Source organism: Carettochelys insculpta, chromosome 13 (assembly GCF_033958435.1).
Source record: "Carettochelys insculpta isolate YL-2023 chromosome 13, ASM3395843v1, whole genome shotgun sequence".
NCBI lineage: Eukaryota > Metazoa > Chordata > Testudines > Carettochelyidae > Carettochelys > Carettochelys insculpta.
In genome coordinates this window covers 18,858,721-18,873,406 of record NC_134149.1, presented here as the reverse complement: position 1 = coordinate 18,873,406, position 14,686 = coordinate 18,858,721, and the positions used below count along the sequence as shown (strand labels likewise).

Here is a 14,686-nt window from a genome sequence, read left to right as displayed (position 1 = left end):
AGCTGTCTTAGCATTGACCATCGATACCAATTACCAATAGTTTGGCGTTGGAAAATCTTTATTCCAGACCCTGATAAATTAGGATACCACTTCGCCTTCAACATCTGAGTTTATACCAGATTTGAAATCTCAGAATCAAGAAATGGAGAGCATACAACTCCTGTGCCTGATTTATGCACATAAATACTCTATTACATGCACGTTCTATACATTTTACAGGTGTAATATGCTTAGCTAGCCACATATTTGTGTACATCATAGATTCGGCATGCACAAATGTTTAGTCTTGCCTCAAGATGAAAACATGGCCCTTTATGTCTAGCCCTCACATCCTGTAAATGCTTTCCGGACCTTCTTCACTGTGAAGTATATTTTAAACATTATGAACCATCCCCTTTGTTGAAAAGTCAAGCTGGAACTGATGGCCTGAATAAACAGGGTTTTCTCCCACATGGCTGACATTAAGAATATGATCGTGTTAACTCCCTGTGGTGATAGGGTTTGATAAGAGCCCACAAAAGCAAGAAATTTCAGAGAGAAGAGAGACCAGGTAGGCACTCTGGACCTGATTCTGCACTGTTTTGTACCCTGAGTGACCATTCACACTTGTTCAGAGTGAGCGTAAAACATTTCTGAATCAGAATAGGAGCAGTGAAGATGATAGTGTGGCTCTACTCTCACAAGCAAAAAAGAGTGGGTTAGCTCACATTTGCTAATTGGAATTAACAAACATGAGTAAAAGCCTAGTGAAGACAAGACAGTTTGGGTTCTCACATCTGTTAGCAGGATGAGGTAAAGTAAAAAGGGAGAGCCTATGCCTTAACTTCACCTGTGAATGTGTGTGCTAAGCACAGACAAAGCAGCCTTTACTATGACAAGAACACACCTTTTCCCTAGTACAGACCTAAGCATAAGGCAGTGTAGCATCAGAGTTTGAATATTTCAGCTTGTCATGTTGCACCTTATCCCTTCATGTCACACAGTTCAGGGAGATATTCCATGTCCCTTCATGTCACACAGTTCAGGGAGATATTCCCTTCCAGCTCTATGAGATATGTATATCTCCATATTTATAGTGCATTTCTCAATTTACTGCAAAGAAGCTCACAATAGGTTGGATTTTATTTCAGTTAAAGGTTCCCTGCCCCCCCACCCGATGAATTGCTTTCTTCGGATGTACATACATAGAGAGTCAGCAACCCCGCCAGCACAGGTGCAAAGAGTAGCATGTAAGCCTATTTTCATCAGCATGCAAGGAGGGAGCTCAACCTTGCCCCTCCTATCCCAGGCAGCCAGGAGCTTGATCAAAGCTATGCCACCTGCAGATTAACAAAAGACCAGCTAATGCTACCAAACATCACCTAAATGGTAAAGCTCTGCATTTTAATTTATTTAGTAATGAAGCTGTTGTAAATAGGATTATTAGCGACTTTAAAAAGTATCACTGGCATTGGAACCGTACGTAGAGGTCAAAAGGTCAAACTTTGTCACTCTGTTTTGGAAATGTTGCTGACACCGATATAGAACAAAGTTAGTGCAACAAGTTTTGTAGTTTAAGGCATATTCTACAACTGTCATTTGAGCCCGATATCCTTGTTAGAACAACAGAACATAGTTCTCTTGCACAAATTCAATTAAAAAAAAATATGTAGTGATTCAGACAGCTGTTTGTGGCAGCAATCAAAAAAGATCTTACAAAAATCAACTTTGCCACGAGGCTCCACATGCAGTAAGTTGTTCATCACTGCAGACAACTTGGTGGATCCATTTAAATATGGTAACTTCTATGCACTAATTCTTTGAAATACAAACCACTTCAAAATTATTTCTGTGTTTTAGCAATTTTCATCCATTCTATGAGTCTCTCAAGCCAGCGGTTTCCCTATATCTCAGGCCACATCTAGATAAATTCAAATTAAGATAGGAAACGCCAACTACATTAATTGCACAGCTGGATTCAACCGACTTTATTTGAGCTTTGATGCTGTTCCCACAGCAGGAGGGCGATGGGGACATCTTCCCATCCACTTCCCTTAGTCCTCCCAGTCATGAGGAGTACCGGGGTTGACGGAAGCATCTCTACTAGATGCACTAAATCAAACCCCAGAAGATCGACCTCTGGAGTGTCAGTCTGCAGGTAAGTATAGACATTCCCCTAGATAACTCAGCAAAATACATCATGCAAATAGTCTGCATGCAACTGAGTCGGCAGGGAGGAAATCCTAATAGAAACAAAGCTATGGGATTAAAGGAGCTTTCTGTGATCATCAATTTACAAGTAGTGAGGAACAACAAAAGATCAAACTTCCCATTACATTTGGAAGGTTGGGTGCTTTGTTGTATCTGCATAGTTCGTTCCTACTGCTTTGAAGACACCCTTGAGAATTCTCTGCATTGCTTTGTGGCTTTGTCTATACAGGCAACAGAGGCAAAAAGTTTTTCTTGCTCACAGGTGCTTTCCCTTCCTCCTCCTGCCACCACTCAAGGACAAAAGCTTTGCCCAGGCAAATTCTCGTCTAATACTCTCCTGCCAACAAAGCAAAGACCTGCTCACAGGGCTTTTTGTGAGCAAAAGTGCGGACAATGTTTCACTCCCCATTTCTGTGTCACTAAAAACTGTGTCCTGTAGATAAAGCTTGCACCTTTTGTAAAGGCCAAACCTCTTTCCAGGGAAACAGGATTTTAGAAAAAAGAACATAAAAGTGAACTCCAAGACTACAGAATAAAAAGTCAGAGGCGAATGCAAGACATGGTTTACTCACCAGGCGTGTGTTAACCACAGGAAACAGCAATGCCAAGAGGGCCCCATTTAACATATGCATCTGTAACCTTAGAAGAAAGAGGGACAATTATTTTTACAGACTAGAAATTCAAGTATGAAATGCATACTTTCAATGTGTAGTATAGAATTATCTTCCATAAGGAAGCAAAAGCTTTGCATAACCTCTCTTGGGCTGCATTTACATGAAGTCACCATTAACTGTCATAAACCAGATAAAATCTCCTTAATTAAAAAATGTAAATAATTTACTTTAGTGAGAATGAATCCTTGTTTTCTATAACGAATTTTGGATTTCTAAATGATTTGCACTGCTGGGCTGTAATCAAGGTCCTGCCAGAGGCTTCTGGAAGAATTTTTTTGGGGGGTTCGGGGGGGAAGAGGTCCTTAAAGTAGGCATATAATTAAATGACTCTACTCCTACTGAACTATAAAAATGCATGACATAAAATTAAGACTTCAAAAATTTAAGCAGAAGCACTGGTGCAAATGGGCCAGTACAGTCTGCTCTGTCACACCAGCAAGTTATGTTTAGCTGGTATGATTTATTGGAAAGTCTCCCTGCCAGCCAGCCCCAGTGCCTTCGCTGTCTGCCACATCTTTGCACAGGGCTCGTGTCTTGGTGGCTGGAGGAGCTCTCGATATTCTGCTCCATTTCCATCTCCCCTCCCAATGGGTAAAGGAGCAAAACTACCAGCCCTATGTCCCCCTAGCCCTGAACACAGATGTGACAGCTCCATGGAGGGGACAGTGGCAAGACTGAGAATTCTGCTCCTTTCCTGGCATGGGGATCCATGCCGACGCCCCTGGGTGGTGGGACTCAAGTTATAGGCATGTTGCCAGGGCTTTGGTCTACCCCTCAACTTGGGGCAGTGGAGCTTGGGGTTTGTCCCTCCCTCCTCCCAGCTGGGGCAGCAGGTCTCATGTGGGCTCAGGCTTCAGTCCCCCATCCTGGGGTCATGTAGACATTTTTGTTGTCAGAAGGGAGTCAAGCTACACCGAAGTTTGAGGACTTTGACGAAGAGATATAAGAATTTGTGCCCCATTACAAATCACACAGTCTCCTGGAAAAACTGATTTAAAATCTTATCAGGCATATTCCATCTGTCCCCTTTTAACATATCCAGTCAGTTTATTACAAACACTTTACCTTTTATCTGTATAGGTAATATCTTACTATCTTTATTCAGGATTGCAGTATTTAACCTTCTACAGTAAGGAACATAAGAATGGCCATACTGGGTCAGACCAAAGGTCCATCCAGCCCAGTACCCTGTCTGCCGACAGTAGCCAATGCCTGGTGCCCCAGAGGAGGTGAACCGAAGACAATGATCAAGCGATCTGTCTCCTGCCATCCATCTCCTGCCTTCGACAAAAGGCTAGGCACCGTACCTTACCCCTTGCTAATAGCCATCTACGGACCTAACCTCCAAATATTTATCGAGCTCTTTTTTAAACTCTGTTAGAGTCCTAGCCTTCACAGAATCCTCTGGTAAGGAGTTCCACAGGTTGACTGTGCGCTGTGTGAAGGAAAAAAAAACCAACTTTCTTTTGTTAGTTTTGAACCTGCTACCCATCAATTTCATTTGGTGTCCTCTAGTTCTTATATTATGGGAACAAGTAAATAACTTTTCTGTATTCACTTTCTCCACACCATTCATGATTTTATATACCTCTATCACATCGCCCCTCAGTCTCCTCTTTTCCAGACTGAAAAGTCCCAATCTCTCTAGCCTCTCCTCATATGGGACTCGTTCCAAACCCTTAATCATTTTAGTTGCCCTTTTCTGAACCTTTTCTAATGCCAATATATCTTTTTTGAGGTGAGGAGACCACATCTGCATGCAGTACTCAAGATGTGGGCGTACCATAGTTTTATATAGGGGAAGTAAGATATTCTTCGTCTTATTTTCTATCCCTTTTTTAATCATTCCTAACATCCTATTTGCTTTACTGACTGCCACTGCACGGATGTTTTCAGAGAACTATCCACTATAATTCCAAGATCCCTTTCCTGATCTGTTGTAGCTAAATTTGCCCCCGTAAGGGTTTAAAAACATGCTATTCTATCAGACTGAAAGAAATTTCACAAGGATTCATGCTAACAGTTCCAATAACATATGTCTCAAGTGACATAGAATAAGGGATAATCTGATCGTGTATGTCCTCTCCCTTTGGGCTCTGCAGGCCCAATGTTCAATTAAAATAAAAAAGGCACACTTTGCAAAGACATTTTTATTTTAATTTAAATCAGTTATTGTGAGTTCAAAAGCTACACTCTAACAGGCATATCAGAATGTAGAAAGAGTTATTACCAGAGACAGGAAAAAAAAAGGTTGTTTTAATTTTTAAAATTAAAATATATATTTTGATTGAAATTGTGGGGGGAACCTAAGTAAGTGTTTTATACAAGACTGCACTATATTCAGCAATCCAAGAGTCAAACTGCAGGAAAGTCTACATGTTCATACAGAGAAAGCAAAGAGAAGGTCCATGCACAAGTACAAGCAGATTCGAGATATAATATTAAAAGATAATCCCATATTCACTAAAGCAGCCTCACATCTGGACACTAGAGCACATTAAGCCCAACAAAGGATAGAACACCCACATTCCTCTTTTAAAAATGTAATCTGCTCATACTACAGGTTGAGCCTCTCAAGTATGGCACTCCCTCGTCCAGCAACATCCATAATTTGGCCTGATTTTAGTTAGCCAGATGACCACTTATGGGTGCAGCCAAGTTTCCCATGGTCCCATAAAGTTTGTTCACAGCCACCAGTCCTGGCTCTCAATGTTCTGGGCTGTAATTTAGCTCTAATTTACCCCTAAATGTCTTCTAAGAATCCAGTAAGAGGTGGATGTGTTGGTAATACTGCTCGACAATATCCTCTGGTCCAGCAAATTCTCTCATTCAGCACCAGTCAGGTCCCAAGGGTGCCATGCTAGAGAGGTTCAACCTATGCTTAAATGCTCAGAATCCCCACTTCTTCTTCAAAAGTGACACATGACCTGTGAAATTAAAATATTATTTTAACTCTCTCTCAGAGGCAGGGTTTTATTGAGATTATGATACATCAAGATGGAGACTGCAAGAGAAAACTGAATCTAAAGCCATCAAGGAGTGGGGTTTTTTTTAATAACAGTATCAAAAAATAATTATCAGGAAACACTAGCACACAGCACTTTTGAACTGACACAACTCCTCAAACAAAATTACTCATTGTTTCTACGTTAAGTAACAGCAAAAATACTATATAGCTCATATGTGGTATTTTTAATTTATAGGTGTCAAAGCACTTTGCAAATGAAAGTAAATTACATTATTCCCATTTTACAAATGGAGAAACTGAAGTGCAGAAACATGAAATGAAGTGACTTGCCAAGCTACGCAGCTAATCAGTAGCAGAGCTGGGAACAAAACACAGGTTTCAAGTCCCAGGCCAGAGCTTTATCCACTAGGTTACACTGACTCCCTTATTTAAAACTTAGTCCTTCAAATATTAGGTTTTGTCTACACCACACAGCTCAACAGAGCCATGTCTCTAAAAGTCCGGCTGCATGAATGCTCTTTGTCAGCACTTTTGACAAAAAATACTTTTTACTTTTTCATCTGTTTGAGCAACTGGTAAGAATTTTGGTGCAGCTATTTAATGTTTAACTATCTTTAGCCGTGTCTACACGTGCACGCTACTTCGAAGGAGCGGCACTAACTTCGAAATAGCGCCCGTCGCGGCTACACGCGTCGGGCGCTATTTCGAAGTTAACTTCGACGTTAGGCGGCGAGACGTCAAAGTCGCTAACCCCATGAGGGGATAGGAATAGCGCCCTACTTCAACGTTCAACGTCGAAGTAGGGACCGTGTAGTCGTTGCGCGTCCCGCAACATCGAAATTGCCGGGTCCTCCATGGCGGCCATCAGCTGAGGGGTTGAGAAACGCTCTCTCCAGCCCCTCAGCTCAATGGTGGCCGCGTGGAGCAGCCCCTTAAAGGTCCCCTCCCCCTCCCTTCCTGTGCAGGAAGCTGAGGGAACGTGCAGGCGGCAGCCCACACACGCGGCCAGCCTGCACGTCCCTCAGCCACCCACCCAGCTGCGATGGCTGCCCGGCAGCCCCCCCAGCGCCCCCAGGGGACCCCCCCCAAGAGGAGCCAGGGCAGCCAGAAGGGCAGCCAGGCTGGCAAGCAGCAGCAGGGCCCCTCCTGGACGGAGGCCGAGCTGCAGGACCTGCTGGGGCTCTGGAGCGAGGACGAGGTTCTCCAGGTAATGGGGAGCAAGAGGTGGAACGCGGATGCGTTCGCTCGGCTGGCCGACGGCCTGGCTGCCCAGGGTCACCCTGCCCACACTCCTGATCATGTCAGGAGTAAGGTGAAGGAGCTGCGGCAGGGTTACTCCCAGGCCCGGGATGCGGCCAGCCAATCTGGGGCCGCCCCCGTCACTTGCCCGTTTTACAGGGAGCTCAGGGACATCCTGGGCCCCCGGCACACCTCCTCCCCTCCGGCCACCCTTGACACCTCAGCCGACGAGCCCCAGCAGGCCCTGCAGCCGGAGTCCGCCCCGCAGGTAAGCCCCGCACCCCGGAGACCACTCCCGGGACATCGCGGCAGGAGGAGGAGGAGGAGGGGGCTCCTCCTCTGCAGAATCCGGGCTGCAGATCCTCCTCCTGCCATCCCGGAGCAGCAGCAGGGCCTCCGACCCCCGGGGATCTCCGGACCGTGGGAGCGGACCCACAGGTAGGTACACCTCTCTGGTGGACACCCCTGGGCTTGAGGGGCGGGGGGGTAATAGATATGTGTCCAGGGCCCCCCACATGCTCACATGGCCATGGCCCCAAGGACACCAGGGCCATGGCCCTCACAGCACTGCATCAGCCCCTGCCCCCCCACACCCCGCACGACAGTGCCATGCCCCATCCCCGGGCCAGGGGGGAGCGGAACCTCGAGGGGCCCCCGGGAAGAGGGGGTGGGACACCCCGCAGCAGCAGCATGTGATGGAGTGGGGGGAGTGCAAAAGGGAGACTCAGGCTACATATGAGCCGCAAGAGCCGAATAGCTCCCAGGGGCAAAGGAGGATCCTGGGGCTACAGCTGGCAGGTGACACCTCTGCCCTGAACAAAGAGGAGGGAGGAGCCGAGCTGGCTTGGAATTGGGGGGGAGGGCGGGGGCCACAGGTAGAGGCTAGGGGAAGGGAGAGCTGGAAGGCAGCCAGCCTGAGGAGGGGGAAAGCTGCATCCCAGAGGGGCCCCCCTTGGGGTCTTCTCCCCACGACGGGTTGGAAGGACTGTCTCTTCCGACAGCTGGTGCTGTCACTCCTGCCAGAAACTGGCCATCTGTGGCCTAAGAAACCTCTCCTGCTCTCAGACCCTGAGGGGTGAAGTGAGAGTCGTTCCCACCAGGGGACGGGGTGCAGGGCAGGGGGACCCCTGAACCCCATCCATCACAGCAGCATCTCACGGGGATGGGGAACCTGCAGCACAGGGCTGGGGGGACAAAGGCCACGGCTCGGGGCCCACACTAACGCCTGTCTCCATTCTTCTTCCCCCCCTCCTCTCCTGTGTCCCGCACCTGCGCCCTCAGAAGGACCGGAAGAGAGCGCCGGCGAGGCCTCAGTCGTCCCGGAGAGCCCTCCAGGACCATCGCTCCAGGCCAGCCCCTCGGCCGAGGACCGACCGGCCCCACGGCGGGCTAGACGGCGGGCCCCGCACCACCACCACCCGATGGCGATGGACCCCCAGCTGCTGGCCATCCACCGACAGCAGCTGGAGGTCACGGAGCAGCAGCTGCAGCTGCAGGAGCGGGCGCTGGCCTGGCGCCAGGAGGCATGGGGGGCCTACATGGAGACTTTTAACCGGCTGGTGGACTACCTGGCCCCCCATGCCGTGCCGGCCGCCACAGCGCCCACCCTGCCTGCTCCACCAGCCCCGCCACCAGCTGCTCCGCCCGTCACCGTCCCGTCCGCCGTCGCCCCGCCACCCACCGCCGAGGGCCGGAGTGCCGAGGCACCCCTGGAGCCACTTGAGACTCGCTGGGCATCCTATCTTCCGGTCCGGCCCGCCCCCAGCCAGCCCCGGACAGGGCTGCGACCGCGGCAGGGCTCCCAGCTGGCCACGCCCAGTGCCGGGCTATAGGGGTGAGGGGCCCGGGACGTGGCCCCCCCCTTGTATATAGTTTAAAGTTCTTCTTTGGTGCCCCCCGTTTGCCCCATCCCCCCCATGTAAATAGTTCTCCCCTTTATCCTCCCTGGTTTTCTTTTTATTATTGAGGACACTTGTTTGTTACTATTGTTTTATTTTTGTACATATTAGTTTGTTTCCACATGTTGTCTATAGTTTGTTCTTGTTTTATATATTTACAGTTAAAAAACAAAGTTCTCAAAGAAAAACCAGTTTGAGTTCAGCCACAAGTGCGTGCTGTCATTTGTCCAGGAAAAGTGGGAGTGGGGTGTGGTGGGGTGCTCCATGGTGTGGGCGTTGGGGCAGGAGTGTGGTGGAGGAAGGGGCAGGCAGTAGGGGGCCTGGGCCGAGTTCACCCCGCGGCCTCATCATTGAAGTGGGCCCGCAGGGCCTCCCGGACCCGGGTCCCTTCGGGGTCCACCTGCCGACTGGGGGCAGCAGGTGGCTGGACATCTGCCCTGCCGGCCTCCGCAGCCCAGCCCTGGAAAAAGGTGTCCCCCTTGCTCTCCACCAAATTGTGCAGGGCGCAGCAGACACCCACAATCTGGGGGATGTTGTGGGGGCCCGCATCCAGGCGGGTCAGGAGACATCTCCAGCTTCCCTTCAGGTGGCCAAATGAGCGCTCCACCACCTCGCGCGCATGGTTCAGGCGGTCGTTGAAGCGCTCCTGGCTAGCGGAGAGATGGCCTGTGTACGGGTGCATGAGCCACGGGCGGAGGGGGTATGCCGCATCTGCGATGATGCAGAAGGGCATGGTGGTGTCCCCCAGAGGGATCTCCCGCTGGGGGATGTAGGTCCCCGCCTCCAGCCGGCAGCACAGGCCCGAGTTCCGGAAAACCCGGGCGTCGTGGGTGCTGCCAGGCCAGCCCACATAAATGTCCTGGAAACGTCCCCGGCTGTCCACCAAGGCCTGGAGGACGACAGAATGGTAGCCCTTGCTACATGATGGGGTCAAATTTAGCTACGACAGATCAGGAAAGGGATCTTGGAGTTATAGTGGATAGTTCTCTGAAGACATCCACGCAGTGTGCAGCGGCAGTTAGTAAGGCAAATAGGATGTTAGGAATTATTAAAAAAGGGATCGATAATAAGACAAAAGATATCATACTTCCCCTATATAAAACTATGGTACGCCCACATCTTGAGTACTGCGTGCAGATGTGGTCTCCTCACCTCAAAAAAGATATATTGGCATTAGAAAAGGTTCAGAAAAGGGCGACTAAGATGATTAGGGGCTTGGAACGGGTCCCATATGGGGAGAGGCTAGAGAGACTGCGACTTTTCAGTTTGGAAAAGAGGCGATTGAGGGGTGATATCATAGAGGTATATAAAATCATGAATGGTGTGGAGAAAGTGAATATAGAAAAATTATTTACCTTTTCCCATAATACAAGAACTAGGGGACACCAAATGAAATTGATGGGTAGTAGGTTCAAAACTAATAAAAGGAAATTTTTCTTCACACAGCGCACAGTCAACCTGTGGAACTCCTTGCCCGAGGAGGCTGTGAAGGCCAGGACTCTATTAGGGTTTAAAAAAGAGCTTGATAAATTTTTGCAGGTTAGGTCCATAAATGGCTATTAGCCAGGGATAAAGTATGATGCCCTAGCCTTCAGAACAAGGGCAGGAGATGGATGGCAGGAGATAAATCACTTGATCATTGTCTTCTGTTCTCCTTCTCTGGGGCACCTGGCATTGGCCACCGTCGGCAGATGGGATGCTGGGCTGGATAGACCTTTGGTCTGACCCAGTATGGCCATTCTTATGTCCTCCACTGTGATGCGGGGCGCGGATGGGGATGTGAGTCCCATCCAGAGCCCCGAAGCAGTTGGGGAAGCCCAGGGTGGCAAAGGCCGCGATGGTGGCATCTGGGTCCCCCAGCCTCACGAGCCTGTGCAGGAGCATGGCGTTGATGACACGCACAACCTGCAGAGAAAGCACATGGGACAGCACCAATGAGGGGTGAGCAGGGTGTGCGTGGCCCTGCCCTGCCCTGCCCTCCTCTGCCCAGGCCCCCCTCCACTGCCCAGGCCCCCCTCCCCTGCCCTGCCCTGGCCTCCCCTCCCCTCCCCTGCCCTCCTCTGCCTGGGCCCCCCTCCCCTGCCCTGCCCTCCCCCCGTGGGTTCTCTTACCTCCATGAGGACAGCCCCGACGGTGGCCTTGCCGACACCAAACTGCTGCCCCACGGATCGGTAGCTGTCGGGAGTGGCCAGCTTCCAGACAGCGATGCCGACCCGTTTCTGCACTGTGAGGGCACGCCGCATGGCCGTGTCCTGGTGTCTGAGTGCAAGGGTGAGCCACTGGCACAGCTCCATAAATGTCTGCTGGCTCATCCTGAAGTTCCTGAGCCAGCGGTCATCGTCCCACTCCCCAAGCACCAGCCGCTCCCACCAGTCGGTGCTGGTGGGGTAGCTCCACAGCCGCCGGCGTGTGAGGTGGGGGGGGCGGGGTGCTGCAGGGTTAGGGGTTGAGCCCTGCTGCCCTGGGGGCAGCTCCTCCTCCAGTGTAGCAAGGAGGTGCTCAGCTGCCTCCCGCATGGCATGGAGCAGGGCAAGCCCTGCTCCTGCCGGGAGGGCTGGGTGGACCTCTGGGTGCTGCTGCTGCGGGTCCATGACTGCGGCGCCCGGGGTCTGTGTGCCTATGGCTCCTCAGACCGCGTGCTGTGCAGGCTGAGTGTGTCTGGGAGGGGCCCTTTAAGGGAGCGGCTAGCTGTTGCCCCGGAAGCGCTAGTCCGCCCTGTGACCCTGTCTGCACCTGTGCCTGGCATCCCTATTTCGATGTGTGCTACTTTGGCGTGTAGACATTCCCTCGCTGCGCCTATTTCGATGTTGGGCTGCGCAACGTCGAAGTTGAACATCGACGTTGCCGGCCCTGGAGGACGTGTAGACGCTATTCATCGAAATAGCCTATTTCGAAATTAGCTATTTCGAAATTAGCTATTTCGATGTAGCGTGCACGTGTAGACGTAGCCTTTATGGCATTGAGAATGATGTTTCAACATTTAACAATCAAAGCAGAATAACTTCTGTAAAGGAACTAACACATTTTTAAAAATGCTATGGGGAGATAATCAAAGGGCATAGGGCATGTACGTATGATATAGGTTACACAAAACAAGAATATAATCAGTGCAAGACCACCACTGACCTTGCTGAGCCACTGCCTATTGTTAAGAGAGCTCAAATACCATCAAAACATGGAAACAATCTGAAGTACATGCCCTGATTTAAGTCATGTTTATTTCCAGGCAATCTCCTAATTTTCATTCCAGACAGTGTTTCTTTATGGCTCCGGGCTACAGTTCATGCCACAGACAGATCAGAGACGTTTTTAAAACATGGCTAAGGACATAAAGGCATTACAACCAAAATACATTGTGCAGAGCAGTCAGAGAAGGAACAGGTGTTACCTGAACAAGACCATGGCACCACGACACGGGGGACAGGCAAGAAGAAAAATCTGAAATGTTAAACAAAAACGCTTGTTACTAGTATAATTATTTAAAAGTTAATTTCTTAAACATTTCTTTCCTAATCCCACATCACAGACAACTTCTGACAGGAGAGATTGTTCCAGTAACAGCAAGGCTTTGTACAAGGAAAAAGCATAAGCAAGCCAAAGACTCCACACTACCTGCACATAGACCTGAACAGCAAAAGTGACATCTAGACCTTAACTTCCCCAAAGTATAAGGGACCCAAGTCTGATGTTCCAGCCCACCTCTATTGCCACCCATTACAACCACTCTTGAAATCCTGTTGCTGTGCAACAGCAAATTAGCTCATCATTATTAATTATGTTTACTGTGGTAGCTGCCAAAGCTGCAATCAGCAACAAGACACTGCTATGCTAAGTGCTGTCCCTGTTCGCACATATATTTGTAATGGCAGAGTTCCCTTTACCTACAGTGAAGCTGGATCTTAAAGATCTAATGTATAATAGCAAAACAAAGCAAGCCGTTCTGTAGCACCTTGAAGACTAATAATATCATTTAACAGGTAATGTGCTTTTGTGGGAAAGACCCACTTCTTCAGATTCTGGAGCAGAAGTGAGAGGAAAAAGTATAATAGTTGCCCTTAAAAACTTGCCATTGCTTATCAAATAAAGTTACTACAGTTATCCACACTGCAAATACTGAGGTTAGTTATCTTCAGCAACTGACATGTCTGAAGGTGAAAACTCTTTCCAATGCACTGATATGAACTGCAGAACTAAATAGCTATACGTTTCTTGAGATGCAAGATAATTCAATGATACTGGAATAGCAGGCAAGGTGGGTAAAAACTGACAATTTTTTTAAAATCTTTTTTAGTTTAAAATAAACATAGGTTTACTTTTAAGCAATCAAGTTAATTTAAAATTAAATTTGAAATTAAATTTGAAATTAAGACCTCACCTTTTATATTAATATGATTTAAATTAAAATTAAAAACATTAACTAATATGTATTCTCTGCCTGCGCTACATCCAAGTCAATTTACTCCTCATGCTAGCCAGCACTTCAAAGTTTCACAAGTCCAAGTTGCCATGGGGGAGATTTTGACTAATGAAGTGCGGCATATGCACCACAGCACTTCATTAGTTATCTCCCAACACCCTAATTACCATGCTCCTTTCGAAGTTCAGGGCTAGTCTAGACACATCCAAGGAATCCATACGTTAAAGATTAATAGATTTATTTGGGCAGAAATTTTCGTGTGTAAAAAGCATATGATGTGTCTGACGAAGTAGTCTTTATCCATGAAAGCTTATGCCAAAATAAATCTGTGCCATAGGACTCCTCATTTTTTTCTGGATACAAAGTGATTAACACCACTAGTGGAGAGAAGAGTAGCATTCTATTACCTATGTAAATACCAAATTTGTCAAGAGGAATCATTTGGACTGAAAAACATTTCAGCTTCATTACTTTTTGCCTTTGCGGATAGAGAACATCAGTGGAAAATATCTTTTATTTAATTAAAAAGAGGATTCAGTGAATTATTCCATAGCTAGGCCAGGACTCTAAATATCAAATTGCTTTACGTGAGAGAACTTGAAATGAACTCTTTCTCCAAAGTGAAATATCAGGTATATTCAGCAAGTATGCGTCTTCTCCAGTGCTGCAGGGCATACCCACTAAATTCACATGCTCCAGCAACAGTGGGAAGGTTAAATTACACAATATACTTGAACCTCTGTACTCAAAGTGCCCCTAGTCTGGGGACATCCATGGTTCTGAACACTGCTACTTCCATTCACCACCGCCACTCCCCAGCAGAGGGAATGCAAGTGCAGCAATGCATCTCTCTGGAGGCTTTTCTCCACTGTTTCCACAGCAGCAGGAGTGATGCCTGGGAGCAAAGGGTGGTGTGCAGCCATGTGTCCCCCTGGGGGGTGAGCACCAGGTAAACACCCCACTTCCATCCCCCTCACATATGCTCCCACCCTCTGTGGTCCAAATAATTCCTTATATCAGCATGCCCTGTTTCCCAGCGTATGCCAGATTACAGAGGTTCAAGTGAATTGTGGACTGTGGCATTAGTGTCTGAAAATGAGCCTTTAAACCGAGACTGTAGAGATAGCTATTTGGAGTTCAGGACAGGTTCTTGACAGGGTTGCACCCACTGGATTATTCACATGTCCAATTTATTTGCTTCATTTTCTACCTATGAAAGAATCTCAATTACAGTCTGGAGCAATAGAAGTCTCACCCTAGTCAGCAGACAAAATGTCTGAGGCTGCAAAGTATGAACATA

At 48.3% G+C, this 14,686-nt stretch overlaps 1 protein-coding gene across 1 annotated transcript in view; it reads right to left on the bottom strand.

Annotated features, from left to right (window-relative positions):
• The window catches only part of TMEM164 (transmembrane protein 164), an 89,985-nt gene that overhangs the window by 38,369 nt on the left and 36,930 nt on the right, over positions 1 to 14,686 (bottom strand). The window contains exons 2-3 of the mRNA XM_075007451.1: positions 12,358 to 12,407; positions 2,763 to 2,829 (exon numbers count right to left, since the gene is read on the bottom strand). Of these exons, the coding sequence (XP_074863552.1) occupies positions 2,763 to 2,829; positions 12,358 to 12,407 (117 nt within the window). The remainder of the gene's footprint in view (positions 1 to 2,762; positions 2,830 to 12,357; positions 12,408 to 14,686) is intronic.